This window comes from Cuculus canorus, chromosome 17, assembly GCF_017976375.1.
Source record: "Cuculus canorus isolate bCucCan1 chromosome 17, bCucCan1.pri, whole genome shotgun sequence".
Classification (NCBI taxonomy): Eukaryota; Metazoa; Chordata; class Aves; order Cuculiformes; family Cuculidae; genus Cuculus; species Cuculus canorus.
The window spans coordinates 8705810-8723554 of NC_071417.1; the positions used below are offsets into that span (position 1 = coordinate 8705810).

General features: G+C 50.7%; 1 protein-coding gene across 7 annotated transcripts in view; it reads right to left on the reverse strand.

Annotated features, from left to right (window-relative positions):
• SGSM1 (small G protein signaling modulator 1) overlaps nt 1-17745 on the reverse strand; it is a 42646-nt gene continuing 24901 nt past the window's right edge. For 4 of the 7 annotated variants that reach the window (XM_054082000.1, XM_054081999.1, XM_054081997.1 and 1 more), the window contains exons 12-26: nt 17504-17633; nt 16218-16397; nt 14999-15137; nt 14261-14325; nt 13744-13889; nt 13146-13274; nt 12509-12691; nt 11360-11431; nt 9981-10565; nt 9665-9789; nt 7357-7439; nt 6940-7049; nt 6574-6670; nt 5979-6146; nt 1-5483 (exon numbers count right to left, since the gene is read on the reverse strand). In XM_054082000.1, coding sequence (XP_053937975.1) covers nt 5395-5483; nt 5979-6146; nt 6574-6670; nt 6940-7049; nt 7357-7439; nt 9665-9789; nt 9981-10565; nt 11360-11431; nt 12509-12691; nt 13146-13274; nt 13744-13889; nt 14261-14325; nt 14999-15137; nt 16218-16397; nt 17504-17633 — 2301 coding nt within the window. In that variant the 3' untranslated portion in view covers nt 1-5394. Of the gene's footprint in view, nt 5484-5978; nt 6147-6573; nt 6671-6939; nt 7050-7356; nt 7440-9664; nt 9790-9980; nt 10566-11359; nt 11432-12508; nt 12692-13145; nt 13275-13743; nt 13890-14260; nt 14326-14998; nt 15138-16217; nt 16398-17503; nt 17634-17745 lie in introns of those variants that run through there. The other 3 variants (XM_054082002.1, XM_054082001.1, XR_008452688.1) reach the window with 2 other exon arrangements.

Here is a 17745-nt window from a genome sequence, read left to right on the forward strand (position 1 = left end):
ACTTCAGGTGCCTTAATAAGCAATACAGATTTACTGCAGGGCAGGCAACAAGTATAATGACCTCAAAAGAAGATCATTGATGTGCACGAAAGAGTAGGCAGCAGTCAAATGGCATTTTATCTACTTCGGGGTATCAGAAATCTTGTAGAAGAATTTCTGAAAACTGGTTGTGGTAAGAGTTCCGATCCTTCCCTATTGCCCCAAACATCTTCACCTCATCTGTGAGTTGTGCTCTTTCACTATCAATTTGTGCTCACATGACAGTAAAATGCTGAAAATGTGCCCAGAACTGCTCAGTACTACTGGAAATACCCAAATGGAGCGAAAAATAGTTATGACAGTTGCTTTGACGCCACTGATGAACAGACTCAGAGGCTACCACCACTGGGCAGCAATGCCACGGCAGAGAGCAGCAAATTAAAATATTAGAAGATATTTTTAAAAGTAAACTTCCATGATGAGAATCCTGAAACTGTTCCCACACCCATTTGAGGACTGTTTGCCACAGCAGCTCCCAGTGCAGAGAATCAGCCAGTAAATGGGGAAAAAACAGAGAACGAGCCAGATAAAAACAAGCAAACAAATAAAGAAGAGAGAATAAGAAAGATCTCATCCCATAAATTACCCTTTGCCACCAGCCTGTCACAAGGCTTATATCTCCAAGGTGGAATTTAGGGATGGGTTCCCAAAAGAACTATGATTCCAAGCTACCACACCAGGAATAGTCCCTTCTCTTGATCTGGTCTTCACTTATCAGTGATGACTATTGATACCTGCGTTTGTACTGCTGGCTCTAGTTACAATAAAAGGTACATTGGGGGATGTTAAGGGATGTCTAAAGCGTTAGAGGCTGGATGAGAGCAGAACAGGGTGGCAGAAAGAAGTTCCCATGCGAAAAACAATCTCAGCCTTCATGAAAAATGTCAATAGCAAAGCAGTTCAGACTCAACACAGTCAGAGAAAAACTCCTATAAAAATCACATATTTAGGAACAAAGACAACACCTAAAACGTTTACATGAGTAACACTAAAAGAGATGGGTACCAAGAGTTATTCAGGAGGTTGCAGCAGCAGGAAGCTCAAACGCAGGAAGAGAACCCAAATAGGAACTCCCTCGGGGGAACACAGGGCCAGGGCACAAATATTGACTGTATTTAAACAGATCGAGATTATCTGTGAGCTGAGCAGCTCTGACAGAGGACAGAGTGAAAAGCCCACTCCTCTGCGGATGCTCAGTGCGGCTGCAGTGTGAGGTGAACAGCTCAGCCTATGAGCGTGTCCATCTCTCAGGCTCAGCTCTGGAGTGACCTGGAGCAGAGAACATTGGCCAGGGGCAAAGGGATGCAAATCTCGCCGTGTCCGGCGAAGGTTGCAGCAGTCTCGAGTGAGAAGGCACAGCAGCTCAAACCCCTGGTCCCACAGAGCAAAGAGCAGCAGGCTAAAGATAGTCCTCAGCTTGCAGTGCCGCTGCACGGGGTGGATCTCAGCTGCACAGAGCTGTTGGGATGAGACATTCCTCTCCCCTGAGGAGCCAGACAACATTACTGTATATGGGCAAGCATTCCCCTGCAACGGCTTCTCCCTCCGTGGTAAACAGGCAATCCTCCGGCTGCAGAGCCAGCAGAGATCCGTGCCATCCCGCAGGGCCACGGGGATTCACATTGTCAAAAACCCAGAACAGCGCATCCAGCAGAGGGGCAGAGCCAGGCAGGAGAGGCTGAAGCAGCAGAAGGTCTACAGACACCCGGACAATGAAGCCTTTCCCTAAATTTTACTAGCTTTTAACCACTGGACAGATCTCAAAGCCCCCAATGCCCATGTTGCTTCACTATGGGTCTCCAGGAGCCCATAAACCTGCTGGTCAGAGAGGGGTCAGCGAGGAGCAGAGCTTCTGAGGAGACTCAAAACTGAACTGCGACCACGTGTGGATAGGGGCCATGGAAGGGTAGAGCACAGGGACTATCACAGCCTATCCCTGGCCTCCAGATCCCACGCCTGGCAGCACGGCGAGGGTCCAGCAGGGTGGAACAGCACCATACACCAGTGCAGGGCCTGGAAACCATTCTCATCTTCTATCTGACATCTGTACGGGAACGCAAACCTGGACCTCCAAATTTAGACTCAAGTTGCCACAGGAATATTTGGGAACAGGTGGTTCGCACTGACTTTTGTCGAATTGGAGCAGAACTGTGTGTGGGGGCACTGCGTCCAGCAGAGCTGGTCGGGATGGGCACGAGTTTGGAGAGCAGATCAGCTCCACAAGCACTCCAAACAGCTCCTGTAATGCTCCCTTCCTGACCAAACGGTGTGATCAGCTGCGAAGGAGAATCACTTTAGTCCCAATTCAAATGACACACTATTTTCTTCGGACCGTTCTATATCTTGCCCTCCACACCAAGCCTCAATCCTACAACCAAGCGAATCCCACAGCCCTGCTCAACTCAAGCAGAGCTCTGCTCCCACAGACTCTACTCAGCACCACAGCTAAAACAAAGCTTTTTTTCATCACTTTTCCTCCTCTTATTTTTCTTCTTTACAAGTTTTAAAGTCAGAACTAAAATCAATCCAAGCTGAGGTAATGACAGTGGTTCTGCTCTGAGCTTCCTGTTGCTGCACCGGAACAATTCTCACAGTACAGGGACAGTGACAGACTGGCACATCATGGAATAGGTGCTATAGAAACCACACGGTTCTTAGAAGCAAAAGATTTCTTCTCCCCCTCAAAAAATAACCCACTTAATTCACATATTTTCTCTCTATACTTATATATATTATATATAGACACAATTTTCTGGTAAACATTTACAAGATATCGTAAAGAACATTGAAAAGATATACCTCCAGTTGCATAACGATGCACACTCACACACTTCAGTATACAAGGACAAACAGTAATGTACAATCAATAAATAAATACCTTTTCCCCCCAAGAATTTATTCAAAATAAACACTGCTATTGAGCGGCCCAGAGACACTCTCAGTTGATACAGACAGCAAATATTGTGCAGAATTTCTTGGCTGTTTTTCTTTAAAACCCAAGAAAAGAAAAACAGAAGCTTGAAAGATAAGTGTCAGTGATGTTGCTTGATAAGACTATACTGAAGCTGACCTCTTGGTTCTTGCTCCTCAGGAAGGGGAGGACAGAGCACTTCCCCTTCCCCTGAGGAGAAGGTGATGCAGGCAGACCATTACCTGTCCTAGGACCTCGGAGGAACAGGAACAGCCTGTTAAGGAGGGCATGAGCATTTTGCTCTGCTTTGTGGAAAGATGTAAGATTTGCAGGTAAACGGGCAGATTTGAAGCTCAAACACCTTTGTTTCCTGTGCTACTGCAGACTCTTTTAGAGATTCAGTGTAGGAAATTGCTTCCAAGAATTTCTTAGGCTGTTGGTACTCTTCTGTTTGTTGGATTATGAGCAATGAAAGCTTCTCTATCATTCTCACCCCCTGCTGCAGTCTCCTTCTCCAAAGGATTCAGTATATCCTACTGCTTCCTGGTTTTCCCAGCTGCAGCCTCTGTCTCCCAGTGCTGCAGAACGATGAACTGATCTGCTCAGAAACTGCAAATCGCTTCCCCGCACCCTGCAGAACATTTCTGAAGCAGCAGGTTTCTTTCCTGCAGATTTATGTCTTTTTTTTTCTGCAAGCAACATCCAACACATGCCACAAGTAAATACAAAACACAGTCAGCACAGACAGATGTTGCACAAAGGAGAAGGGAAGGGCCCCTTTTCCCTTCTGGTGAGCAGCGCTCTGACAGCAAGAGAAGAGCAGGGTCTTATCTTGCACAGAGGAGGAGGAGAGCGCACACATCACATATCGCATGGAGGGAGAACACAAATTTTTGCAGCAAATTTTGAGAGAAAGTATGCTTACAGAGAGCTACAACCCAGCATCTTCCCTGCTGCTAAAAGCACGCGCTCATGGCAGGCTTCTGTGGCCAGGACAAAAAGCCCTCCATGGCTGAATTAGACCTACCAACAATCTACACCTCTCCTTTTCCTTAATTGTTTTTACCTGAGTTGAGAAATTAATCCAAACCCTCTGCCTTAGCATGACAGACACAGCAGCTCAGCCCTCACGCTGGCAGTGCTGGAGAGGCACTTCATGCAGTGTGCTCCAGGGGCTGCAGCGCTGGAGAGCCACTGCAGGAAAAACGGCCACAGAAGTGCATCTTCCAAAAGTAAAGACCACTCAGGGACCTTGGGCTATATTCCTCTTCACAGGCAGGTGAAAGAAGCCCACCGAGATCTAACTGGAGGCTTTCGGTGGACTTAGGGGGCTTTGCAGCCAGCCCCAGAAGCACACAGAAAACCTGCAGGCACCAAGGGCATTGTGTGCACTGTCTAGCTTGGAGCAGCTGGTCTTTTCATTAACAGAGGAAGAGATAGGCACCTTCAGAGGGAAAGTCAGGACCATCACCGAAGCCGGGAGCTCTGACTTGCCTTCCGAGGAGAACTCCCCTAACAGGGGTGGCAGAGGAACGATAGGGAGACCAGACTCCTAACACGAGCAGCTAGAGTAAGGCAGGTAAGAAAACCTCAAGTCTAGAGTTCCCAGAGGAGGTTAGGACCAGATTTTCCAGTGTTCAGAGAGCATTACAGAGGCTGGATTTTGAAAGAAAAACCCAATGCTGAATTTGGAGCTCTTCTGAAAATCCATCCAGAGCTGAAATTCTCTGTGTGCTCAGATATTTTAGTAACAAACAACGTAAAAACCCCAGGGAGTGAACAGAGCTCTAAAAAAATACTAAAGGGGATGCTATGCATCAAGGGACAAGATCAAAAGAAGAAGAATTTCTGTGATCAAAGTCCCTCTGTTACTGGCAGAACCTCAGAAAGTTAGTAAGAAACTGAGCACTGGCAGCATCCCTGACTTGCCCAGGCTTGCAGGGCTGGCTGGCTTCCCCGTGCCACGGGGTAATGGCTGTCCAGGGAAGCAACTTTATTTCCTCAAAACAAAGGCTGTTGAGCTTGATTCAGCCCCGAGGAGGGCTGGCAGCTCCGCTCTCCCAGACCTCAAGCTCCAACCTGGGATGCTGGCAGCTACCTCAGCAGTTGTGGTGGTAACCACACATGCTGCCCTTCTGCTGCAACAAGGCAAGGAAGTGACTGCCTGGGTGCTGCTTCCCAAGCAAGTCCTTAGCAGTAAAATGCAATTGTACAGATCTTTGGTTAAGTCACTGAAGAAGGCTGCGAAGATCTGAGATGGGGCCCTCGGACCTAACACTGAACACAGCACTTGGAGAGCTAAGGGTACTTCCAGTTTAAACAGCAGCACGTGTCCAACTACCTTATTTCCACAGGTGTGGCACTTGGAGAAAAAGGAGAAGGGAAGGAAGCATTGAAGGGGAGTCCCGGCTCTTTGTCAGGATGCCCCATCTTCCACACCTCCTTCATTTGTTCTCAATCAGAGTCTGGACTTTATAGACAAGGTCCCGAGCCAGCTTCAGGATCTGCTTGGTGTTGTGTCGCTCGGCCATTTCTGGAATACAGACAGAAGGAACCCACAAAGACGTTAGAGCCAAGCAGCTCAGTGCCCCAAGGAGTGCCCCCACCAGCCTCACAGACCCTTGCATTCCAGCCACGCTCCAGGCGGGAGCTGAAGTTGTGAATTCCTGCCCAAATTCCCCTGCACCATCCGTCCCAGAGACCTCTGATTCTGAAAAGCCATCATTAACCACCTCATCTCAGGATGATGAGAGCCAGAGGAAGCACAACGTACACTCACAGCTCCCTTCAAGCACGGCAAGGTGAGCTCTTGCCAAGGATGGCACAGTGGCTTCCCCCCAGGCACTACCAGAGCCCAGCTGCGCAGGGGCAACAGGTCTCTTTACCATCATATTCCAAGTATCAGCATCACACTGCTTTGTTCAAAACATTTCCCTGTATAGCCCAGACACAATACCGTCAGACAGACATGTGCTGCCCACGTCTGAGCAGCTGCCACAAATTCAGCCCAACAGAACGCAAGCTGTACCGTTGAAAAACTTGATGATGTCTGTAAAATCCATGTTGTTCTCCAAGATGATGTCCCGGTACATTTCCACCAAAGCCAGGGCTATGAAGAGCACATAGTGTGCAGAGGAAACATGTGCAGCTGCCCAGATGGTCTCCCAGACGGAGAACACGTCATCATACACCAGTTCTGTGAAGAGAGGAAAAAGCCCAGCAGTTACTACACCAGCCGCGGGTTTGAAATCATCCTGACTCACAAGAGTTCACAGCAGCACTGGGAAGACACGCTGGGTGGTTTCTTCCCACAAGAACCTGTTCCAGTTGGAAGCAATAAGTCAGTCAGCTGCAGAACCAAATATTCTAGCCTGCAGCAGGTGGCACAGGCTTGAGGACATAAACCCAGCGGAGGTTCACCCGCAGCTCCGGAACAACAGGTTCTGTATCTAGAGGGAGAAGCCAGCCGCAAAGGTACCAAGGAAAAGCAAAACAAGAACACATGGTAAAAAGTTAAGTTCAAACAACTGAAGTTGTAGAGTGCACCAAGAAGTGTGGAAGCAGAGCAGACCTTGCCTTCCCCCCACTCTGCTGTTCTCAGCTGCCTCTCCCCCAGCACACACCTCTCTTGAAGTCCAGGAGAAACCATCGGTAGCAGAAGTAGAAATGAGTATAATCACCATTCTGGTGCATCAGCTCAAAGAGCTCAGAGTCCAGAATCTGCCAAGAAAAGCAAAAGGAACTCATCAGTGCTCAGCAAAGGCACCAGCCGTTCCTCTGCCTGCCTTCCTCCACTCCCACTGCTCTCCTACCACACCACATCACCTTCCACACAGCTTCTCCCTCCTTTGCAATCCTGGCACACGTTACTCCAGGTTATCTTTACAGGCCCCTGCTCTTCCACCACTGAAAGCTCATCTCGGCCCCTTTGAGGCTTCCCATCCCAAGCTTCCTGAGAGGCTGCTGCCCCTGTGCCAGGATGCCCCTACCTGGATCAGAGATCTCATGTTGGCAAAGTGGGTGTCCATGGCCCCCCCATGGGGGAAGTTCTGATTCATCCTCTTCATAAGCTCAGTGAAACAGCTGAAAGCCAGAGCCTCTGGAGAGGAAAGAAACAGACACTGCTCGGCTGCACGGACACCACTGCATCTGCATCCTCACAACCCACCCACAGTAGGAATATCCCTCCTTGCTCCACACGTGCAGAGCCAGCAGGGACTGGCCTCGGAAACACACCTCACACTGTAAAGGGCACCTGCTGTCTCCAGGTTGGGCTCTCAGAGGCCAGACAGCATCAAGGACAAATGGGATGGTGCCATCAACCATTCCACACCTCCAAGTACGGAACCCCTTGATGCAAAGGGTCACCAGCAGATCCCCGCCATAGAACAGAGTCATCCACTCACCATCATCCAGGATGACCAGGAGAGGGGCTAGCAGGTCACACATCCCCTGCACGTAGCCAATCTCGATGTGCTGCCAGATGTAGCTGCGTGAGAGAGCAGGAAAAGTGACCCATGAGCCCTTCCCATGGTCATGCACGAGTGCCACAGCCTGCCACTATTCCTGGGATGGTGGTATTTCCTACACACTGCCACCAACGTGCAGCAGCAGACAGGGTAAAATCAGCTGGGTTTATTCTGTGCTTCGCTCTTCTACAGCTGATCTGGAAATGCTTAAGTGTCTGTGGTGACTTTTCAGGGAAGCCAGGCATGGCACAGCCCTGGATCAACACCCTGCAACGGCAATGGCCATGCATGGAAATCAGCACATGGAAAAGCGGAATCATAGAATCACTCGGCTGCAAAAAGACCTGTTAGATCATTGAGTCCAGCCGTACCTGTTCACTACTAAATCAGATGCCTGAGCACCTCATCCACCCATCTTTTAAACCCTCACATGGATGGGGACTCCACCACTGCCCTGGCAGCCTCTGCCAGGGACTGAGAACTCTTTTGGTGAAGAAACTTTTCCTGATATCCAATGTGAACGTGCCCTGGCGCATCTCGAGGCCATTTCCTCTGTCACTTGGGAGAAGAGACCAACACCCACCTCACCCCAATCTCCTTTCAGGGAGTTATAGACAGTGATGAGGTCTCCCCTCAGCCTCCTTTTCTCCAGGCAAAGCAACCCCAGGTCCCTCAGGCACCTCTCATAACCCTTATTCACCAGCCCCTTCCCCAGCTCCGTTCCCTTCTCTGGACACTCCAACCCCTCGATGTCCTTTCTGTCGTGAGGAGCCCAAAGCTGAACCCAGGATTTGAGATGCAGCCTCACCAACACCACGTAGAGGGGCAAATCAAAAAGCACAGCAAGGTGGGGTGGGCAGTCAAAGGGCAAAGATTGACAAGAGGTCGTTAATTTATCTCTCACTCTCACCCTTCCCCCTCGATCCACCCTCTTGGCTCTCTCGCCTGCTTTGCCTCCCTGAACCAGTGTCCCAGAAGCACCCAGCCCTGCCGAGATATCTTCCCATATTTGGTAGCAAGTTAAAATGCATTCAGAAAGGATTCAGCTCCACTGCTGGTACAAAGGAATGATCTTTTCCATCCTGCCCACTAGTTTTCCAAAAGCTGCTGTATCATAAAAGTCTAATCTCTGCAGAGATCTCCAACTCTGGCTGTCAAATGAAGCAACAGCTCGAATGAAATCGCAGCTTCTCCTCATATTTGAAAGATGAGTAATAATATTTTAGCCTCCTCTGCCCCGAAAGCAGCTGCAGCTGCTGAGCAGGAGCTGTTTTGAGTCGGTGAATGTCACACAGCAACCTTTTTAGTCACAGGGACTAACAAAGAGAATCAGAAACGCACTCAGGTATTCCTGTCTCCTGGGTAAGCACTAACCACTCGGTTGCTTCAGGCACTTCCTCATTAGCGCCACAGCTCTGTGGGCTGCTCCTCATTAAAACATTTTCCAGACATATTCCAAGAGAGCAGGTGGGCTGTGCTGGGTTCAGACCAGGAGGCAGCACGCCCGGACACCCCCAGGGAGCCCTCAGCTTTCGCCAACAACCCAAACACATGGCTGTCACGGGGCAGAGCAGCACAGGGCAGGGCGGCTGAACTGCTCAGTCTGGTGACCAGGAGGTCATAGAATCATGGAATGGTTTGGGTTGGAAGGGACCTTAAAGCCCATCCAGTCCTACCCCCTGCCATGGGCAGGGACGCCTCCCCCTGGATCAGGGGCTCCAAGCCTCATCCAACCTGGCCTGGAACACCTCCAGGGATGGGGCAGCCACCACTGCTCTGGGCAACCTGGGCCAGGGCCTCCCCACCCTCACGGCAAAACATTTCTTCCTAATATCTCATCTCAATCTCCCCTCTTTCAGCTGAAAACCATTCTCCCTTGTCCTATCCCTGCACTCCCTGATCAAGAGCCCCTCCCCAGCTTTCCTGGAGCCCCTTTCAGCACTGGAAGCTGCTCTAAGGTCTCCCTGGAGCCTTCTCTTCTCCAGGCTGAACAACCCCAACTCTCTCAGCCTGTCCTCGTACAGGAGGTGCCCCAACTGGAGCAGTCCTTGGAGCCACGGCCTCAGTTCTGGGATGGTTGAGGAGATTTGGGGAAGGAAGACAAGGAGGTGAAAGTCAGTAACCACAACAAAGCACGAGGCTCCAGCCTCAAGGTGAATTCAGGGAAACCGATCACCAGTGTCAGGAGCCTTCTCCCAGGGCAGGGAGGGCTGACCGTCCCCACCCTGACCCCCGCCGCTCCCACCTGCACATGATGTTGCGGAGCTTCTCCAGGTTGGCGGGGGTGAAGTACCAGTAGTTGCGGTCGCACCGTTGCACATCCTTCTCAATGCGGTGCAGGTTCACTGTGTACATGTCCAGGAGCTCTGGCTGCCCAAAACAAAAGCAACATTGATTTGCTTTCAAATAAAAATATTAAAAAAAGAAGGTTGCAAGGGCACAGGAGTGACAGCGCAGAGTTTGGGTGGAAGGCAGAGAACTCCTGTGCACAGAACTGCGGGATTAGCACAGGGAAAATGCAGATAAACAGACACCCAGTGAGCAAACAAGTACCTACTTACAGAGTAGGTGACACCCGTTGAGGAGACAGCAGATGCTTCACCGTTGGCCAGATCAGCTACAGGCAGAGAATCCAGCTGTGGGTACAAACTCTCCATCTCTGGCTCCTCAGAGAGGTTATCTTCACTCTCCACTAAGCTTTGTTTCTCAGCTTTGCTGTCTGCCCAGCTCTCCACCACAGTCAGGGCCACAGCATTGTGATCACACAGGACCCCTGCCAAGCTCTCACTCATGGGAACGAAGTCCACACTTCCACTGGTTGGAAATTCACCTTCCAGGCTGTCTTGGCCCTGCAGCTTCCCCTCCTGTCGGGCACTATCCAGGTCCTGTGGGGCTGGCACGTTGGTCTCACCAGCCTTTCCCTGAGAGCTGGCTGAGGATTTGGTGGTTTCCAGGGCACTGTCCTCATTGCTGAAGCTGCACTCTGAAAATCCTGATGTGATGGAGAAGTTCTGGGAAGAGGGGTGGCCAGAATCAGGGGAACACGTGCCGTTGGGAACTGTCCCATTAGGGATCTTGCTTTGTTTGCCGTCTTCCAGCTGAGCATCTGCTTCGGTCTGTTCCACTTCATCAACAGATTCAAACACCTGCAAAGCACAAGCAGAGCCACGTGAGAGTGAGCAAATACCCTGCATTCAGCAAACCGTTGGGAACATAGGCATTATGTCCCCAAAACTGGGGACAGCTCTGAATACAGCTCTTGGGGACATAATGCCCGTGTTCCCAAGAACAGGGGAGAGAGGAAGATCTGCTCTATATGTGCAGGGCTCATAGAAGCAAACAGTGAAAGAAAGCTCAGAGGACTTGAAGGCACTTTAACTTAGTGCTGTGCCGGGCTGTGGCTCCACATCTTTGGTACAGTGAGAGACAATTAGAGCTGGAGCACCTAGCTCTCTGTTCCATTCTAATCAGACTTTCAGAGGAATATCTGGGCTCAGTTCCCACCCTTCAGGTTCCCCTGCCTAGATTGGGCAGGTCAGGGCTTGGTCATTTGCACAATCTGAAGTCTACAATTCCTGCTCCAATGGACTATGCTTTACTCAACATAATATATTGGGCAGAATGTCATTTAAAGAGATTGGCTAAACACATGGTTACTAATGTATGAAGCATCCAAAGGCCCTCAAGTGTGAAGGCCACATGGGGGTTGGTCCTTCAAGCCTAGGCAGAACAGGCTGGTGAATATTAAACACCGCCAAGCAGTGCACAGTTCTGACCTTAGCGGCTCCAGATGCAGGTTTGTGAGTCATTTACTTCCTCTGTTTGCCAGAAATCATTACGGTTATCAACTAGTGATCAGCCCATGCCGGGGCAGAGAGCTGCACGCTGTCGGGTGGCTGGTGTCTGAGGGAGCAAGAGGGGACAAAGCGCTGCCGCTCACCTGCGTGCTGGAGCTGGAGTCACTCTGCAGCCGGGCAAGATTCTGTCGGCCAGAGCTGCAGCTCTGCGAGGACTGCAAGAGAGAAGGGAAAAAGCCAGTGAAAAGGCAAATAGCGTGGTGTCTGGAGCGGGGAGAGGCTCACGCCACACTATCAGAGGTGCGCGCATCAGCTTGTGAAGAACAAGCAGAAAATGCACCCCATAAATTCTCCTATTTGAGCCAGGGAAGATGTTCACATCACATCAACCCTGCCATGCAGATCCATCACACAGCACAGCACTCTGCCTCAGCCCACCACTGTCATTAACCACCAGAGAAGATTACAGAAAAACAAAGTCTCAGGCCAATCCAGTTGCTCAAACACCGTATGTTTGGGTCTGAAAGGAACTTCTTCCCTTTGCCCTCTGGAGAGGCCACGCTGTCTCCCTGGAGTGCAAATTTCTACAAATCCCTGCCCTAATTTGGCAGCAGTGCAGCTCACCCCGTCTTAGCTTATATAAACGATGAAGTCACATGCTATAAAACAATCCCTCCAAGCATATTAATGGTTTTTCCCTTTTCTTAAAGGACAAATATTGATGTTTGAAGCCAGACTCAGTCGAGGCAGCCCCTCTTAAAAGCCAACAGCACCCTTTTCTGGCTTCCAGCTGAAGCACAGAAGGAAGCACTAGGCTTTGCAGCACCCAGTTCAGCGTTTTGCCTTGTGGATTCCCTCTGAGCAACCAGCATTCACATACGAGCGAGTCCTCCCTGCTGTCTGAGCCACCCCTGCACAAGGAGCCTGCGGCCACTCATGCTACACAAATCGGGTTCTACAGAGCAGTGTAATGACATCACACACAAACAATAGGGGCTGAAGAAAACACGAGGCGTTCAGAATAGAAAGAGTTGTCCCCACCCTAGCATTGTGGGTGTTGCTGGGCAGGGCTCCGATGGAGAGAGGAAGGGTGACAGTTTTCCTCCATTACCATGGGAGTATTTTATAACAGGAAATCACAGGTTGAGTTGGGAAAAGGGTGAACCTTTGCGTGTATAAACTCTGCAGAGGTCGGGGAAGGAGGGTGAGCAAGAACTGTGTCTCCATCCCTCCCTGTGGCACAGGGCGATACAGAATCTGGGTGGGCTCCCCAAACCCCTGCACCCCCTCACCTCATTGCTGATCGTCGAGTCCCTGTGCATCATTCTCTGGATGTGGGAATCCAGACTGGCCCCAGAGGAGCACTTGGCCAGAGCTGCTGCGTGCGACTCCTTCTCCCGCTGCCGGACGATGGCCTCGCAGCCCAGCCACTCAGCCATGGTGTGCTCGTAGCAGGCACGGATCTGGTCGTCAGCCTGCAGCGTTTAGAGAGGATCATTGAAGGGTTGCCCCCAGAATAACCTAGAAACCAGCTCCTCCTGCATCCCCACAACAGCCCCACAGGGAGTGTTCTTGTATTAGCTAGGGCTAGATGAGACAATGTCACCCATGTCCTGCACAGCACCAGCCAGAGCCTGACCCACAACATCTCATAAAAATTAGGATGGAAAAATAACCATCCATCCCCTTCCTGCCTTCCAGAGGTGCGCGGGGCACCAAACAACAGTTGACAGCAGCTGCACATGGCAGCATCGAGCTTGGTCCTATCAATTCTTGCTTATCTGAGCCTTTCTCCCAGCTCCTACCTACAGCCGCAGTCCAAAGGGGACACAACACCCAGGGGTTCAAAGGCACTTTGAGCTGTAAAATGTCCAGGGCACACCAATGCAATACACCTGATTGCCAAGCTGGCAGCACACCCATACCAACCTCTTTCCTTTCTGCCTCTGTCATCCCAAACTGATAATGGCCCAGAAGAAACGGCCAGACAGCCTTCCTGATCTCATGCTGGATCCCCCCATAGTAGATCAGCCGCAGCAGCTCCTGGTCCTCGTAGCTCTGTGGGAAGAACTCCGAGTCAGTGCACAGACACAGCTGGGAGATGCAAGGACAACCCCAGCCTGGGCATGTCACCTCTCAGCACCCAGAGTGCTGCCAGATGCTAACCACCTGCAAACTCACTTCTCATTCATTGCAGATGCTCTCTCAGATCTCCACTTGGGCTTAAGCACAGGCAGAAGCCCCTGTGGATGGGGAAACACTGGTTTGCCACAGCCAGAAAGTGGTCCAAAGTCACTCAAAGTCACTGCTGAGCCCCAGAATGTGTTAAGGAGAGCCGTCTTCGCTCCCCAGCTTCCACATGTCAAGGAGCCCTGGGCTCCATGCAGCCTGGGGCAGGCGGAGAAGTTCCCCAAGAAGAGAAGCCACTCAGTCTGCTTCACCTCACCATGATACAACCACAGAAGTGAGGCTGCCTGACATCCCCAAGCCCACCACAACTGGCACATCCCCAGAGCACCAGCCCTACCGTACTGTCCTGCAGGTATCGCTGCCAGATGTCCACGGTCAGTCCCGAGCTGGCATTGCAGGGCACATCAGGAGACACGATGTTGTGGTTAACCAGCGCAGAGAGGTGGGTTCTCACTGTGGAGAGGTGTCTGCAATAGGCCAGCCCTGCATCAGGCAGAAGCAAACATTCAGCTAGGGAACTCAGGGAGCCATGAGGATGAAATGCAGGAGGCAGCTCTGAATCTGGTCCCTGAAGGGGACCCTCTGAAACCACAATCCCTCTGAAGCAGGAAATCTACTGGGACAGGTCATTATCTCATCATCTTGTACCACCAGCACTGCTGCTCTTTCAGCTGAAGTTTAAGGATCAGGGTTTAGATGCTTGCTCCAAACCCTGAGTGTGCGCATGAAGGGCCCTGCATGCAACAGACTGGTCCCAGTACCCTTGGCCACTGCCCCACTGCTAGCCCAGAGCACAGGACTTATCCCTTGCCCATCACATATCTTAAGGCATCATGGATGTGACAAGTACTCACAGCCATAGAAGGCCCGGGAGAGGATCTGGTACTTCATATTGTCACACAGGAGCTTCAGTGGAGCTCTGCCAACAAACACACATTGGATGTGAGGAGAGGAAATGTCCCTGTGCATTCCCTCTGCCTCTGCTTTGATCTGACTGTTCCAGCTTTGCCCTCACAGAAGCACCACAGGACCTCTGCTCAGTCTTGGAGCAGCAATTCTTGCTGCCAGGACATGGCCACAGAGCAGCTGAGATGTCCCAGATGAGGGGCCAAGCCTCATTCCAGCCTGAACATATCCCACAGAGGGTCCCTGGAAAACTGGGCTGAGTGCGAGGCTGGAGACACCACTTAGAATCATTAAAGTTTGAAAAGACCTATAAGATCATCAAGTCCTACTGTCAGCCCAGCTCCACCATGCCTACTAAACCATGTCCTGAAGTGCCATGTCTACATGGTTTTTGAACCCTTCCAGGGATGGGGGTTCCACCACTGCCCTGAGCAGCCTCTGCCAGTGCTTCACCACTCTTTCAGTAAAGGAATTTTCCCTAATATCCAATTTAAATCTCCCCTGGCACAACGTGACACCATTTCCTCTCGTCTTACCACTTATTACTTGGAATAAGAAACCAACACCCACCTCACTCTAACCTCACCTCCTTTTTGGAAGCTGCAGAGAGCAATGAGGTCTCCCTTCAGCCTCCTCATCTCCAGACTAAACAGACTCAGGTTCCTCAGACGTTCTTCATGACGTACCTTTCGTGGCTGCAGCCGTTGGATGGTCCCCCATCAGAGGAGCCGCTCTGAGAGCAGGAGGAGCAGGATGACTTGCGGGTGCTAGGTTGCCACATGGGAGGCAGGCCAGCACCCGGCGTGTCCATCAGGTCCTGGGGCACTGTTAGGGCAGAGAGAGGAGCATCAGCTACTGAGCAGCACTGCCCCGGAGTCGGGAGAGCCACGGGAGGTGAACAGAGAGGAGAGTTTTGATCAGCATCCCACACTCTTCCCAAGGAGACTCCAGCAAGCCAGTAGGACTCACACCAGGTAATCACAGCACTGGTGAGCTCAGGAGAAAGGAAAGGAGACAAAGAGCATTGATGAGAGAGAGTGAGAGCACTGTCTGCTAATTAACCACAGCATCTCTAGTGAGCTAATCTTGAACTGCTGAGGGCCAACCAAGGCAGAAACAAGTACCCAACCCAGACAGATTGGAGAAAAGGGGCTGCAACACCGTCACACATGAGAAAAAACATGATTGGAATCAACCACAGCCTCAGGAGAAGTGGATCACTGGAAGGGAAAAGCCTCCATCTCAAATATTAGGAGCCCATCCAAGATTCAGGGGAAGAAGGGAGCACTCAAACCACAAGACAGGAGATAAAGACTTTGATTAAGTGGTTGAGAGGGACAGCAGGAGCAAGTAGCTCTTCATGTTGTCACTTGCTAAATCCCTGCTTAAAAGAGAAATGATCCTGCAATGGCTTCGGATCTTGCTCAGATGCCACCCTGCAAACCGGCCAGGCAGAGCCTGGGCAAAGGGAGCAGGCAGCCCGGAGAGCCGAGCCGCTCCCACCCCTGGCTGCTGCCCTGGCCTGGAGCAGCCCCTGCCCTTCCTACAAAAAAGCCATCACGATGAAGGTGAACTGTGGGATGCAGGAAAAAAGACTAAGGAAGAATAATCCTAATTGCTTCTCCTTGGAAATTAAAACATAATAGAAATTCCAGCTTCCAGCTGGGAGAGGGGCTTCCTCACTCGCCTTTGGGTTCCCCAACTCTCCCTGTTCTGGTATTGAATAACTGGTACTTGTTGAAACTTTCCTATTCAAATATAGGTTGAAATATTCCTGTTACCCTCATATTGGGTGGGAGCCGATGGGGCAGTGACAGTCGGCAGTGACCCAGGGCAGCTCTGCAGGAATTGTGAAGTGACAACACAGGCAAGAGAAGTACCAGACACAAACAACAGCTGGATTACACTGATGCTGAGTGGCCCCCAGTGTGGCAAGGGGAGGTCGGGATGTGATGGGGAGATGCAGAAACCATTTAGGGATCACCACCATCTTGCTTGCAGCTTGAGTCCTCGTCATCTTCCCTCTCACAGCAGTGATGGACATCACAGATGCAAGGAATGGGTGAAAATTACCATTAATGGTAACTAGAGACAGAGAGAGGACAAAAGCATAAATGAAAACGGGAGAAAGGAAGAATCCCTAGAGAAGAAAGAAGCGATGCAGTTCCACCTCGCTCTGGGAAGGTCCGCAGGAACCACGCAGACTTTGATGATGCCAGCTGAGGAGATTGCAGCAATTCATTTCACAGGAAATTTGGCCCCCAGCAAGGAATTTTAAGGGGTAGATCAAAAGGAAGCTACAGAAAGGAGCATCTCTCTCTGCTTTTTAGCCTCAATCAGGTTTTTATCTGACTCACTGGGTTGCGTTAGTCAGCTAAAGGCAGGGAGAACCGAGAATAATCTTAACTGATGTTATTATGGAGGAGTCACAGGAGATGTGATTGCCCCTTCCAGCCGCAAAAATATAGGAATAAGTTTGTGATCAAATTTCACAGCTTTTTAAAAGCACTCCACAAGTCTTCTATTACTCTCTTAGTTTTCCCCCTTATAACGTCATCTACAACATTCCCAGAGGTCAAAAACATCATTCCTGGTATTCCACAAGAGTAGGACAAATGTGCTTCAGCCAAGTATGTTGTTCAGATCATTCCCAACCAGACATTAAGAGAAATTTCTGATTTGGTGGATCCAGCAGCATCCTCTCCTTTACCCTGGGAGGGAGGGAGCAAAGGCACATGGGTCAAGCCCGGTGGTACAGAGAAGGGTGCCGTCACCTCTCCTAACGCTGAAGGAACACAGCTGGATTTAATACTGAGCTGGCCTGGTGACAACAAGAGAAGGATCGGCCCTGGAGGCTCGTGATGGTGAAAAATGACCCATATGGAACATAACCAAAGCAAACTGTATCACTGAAATGATGCGCAAGAGTGTTTTTTTCAACCATGAAGGCAGTCGTGGGCTGTTGTGCAGCTGCAGAAACAAAGGCCTCGGTAGCAAGTGAAAGGTTAAAACACAAAATACCCCCCACCTAGACATGATGTTGAATGAAAGGCAGGACTGCTGCCAGCAAAGCCCATTGCTCTGGAGCCATTCCTTGGCACAAATCGCCGTGTGCCTGTCAGTGCTGCATCCCTGCCTGCTCCCACGCCCCGTGATAACCTGACAGGAACACCCTCTGCCAACACACTCACCGAATTCAGACTGTGCCCCTGGGTAGATTATCCTGAAAACGTAATCCGTGGCTTCGTCATCTTCCTTGTCAGACGCAGACTCAGAGGAGCCCTGGGGACTTCGCTTCCTCAGCTTGGGAAACACCTTTCCCTAGAAGTGAACAGAACCTGTCCTTCACAAGCCAAACTCCTGCCTAACACATCAACCTGGATGATGTTTGTGCATTCCCTGTGCTGGAGCAGCCTTTGGATTAAGCTTTCAA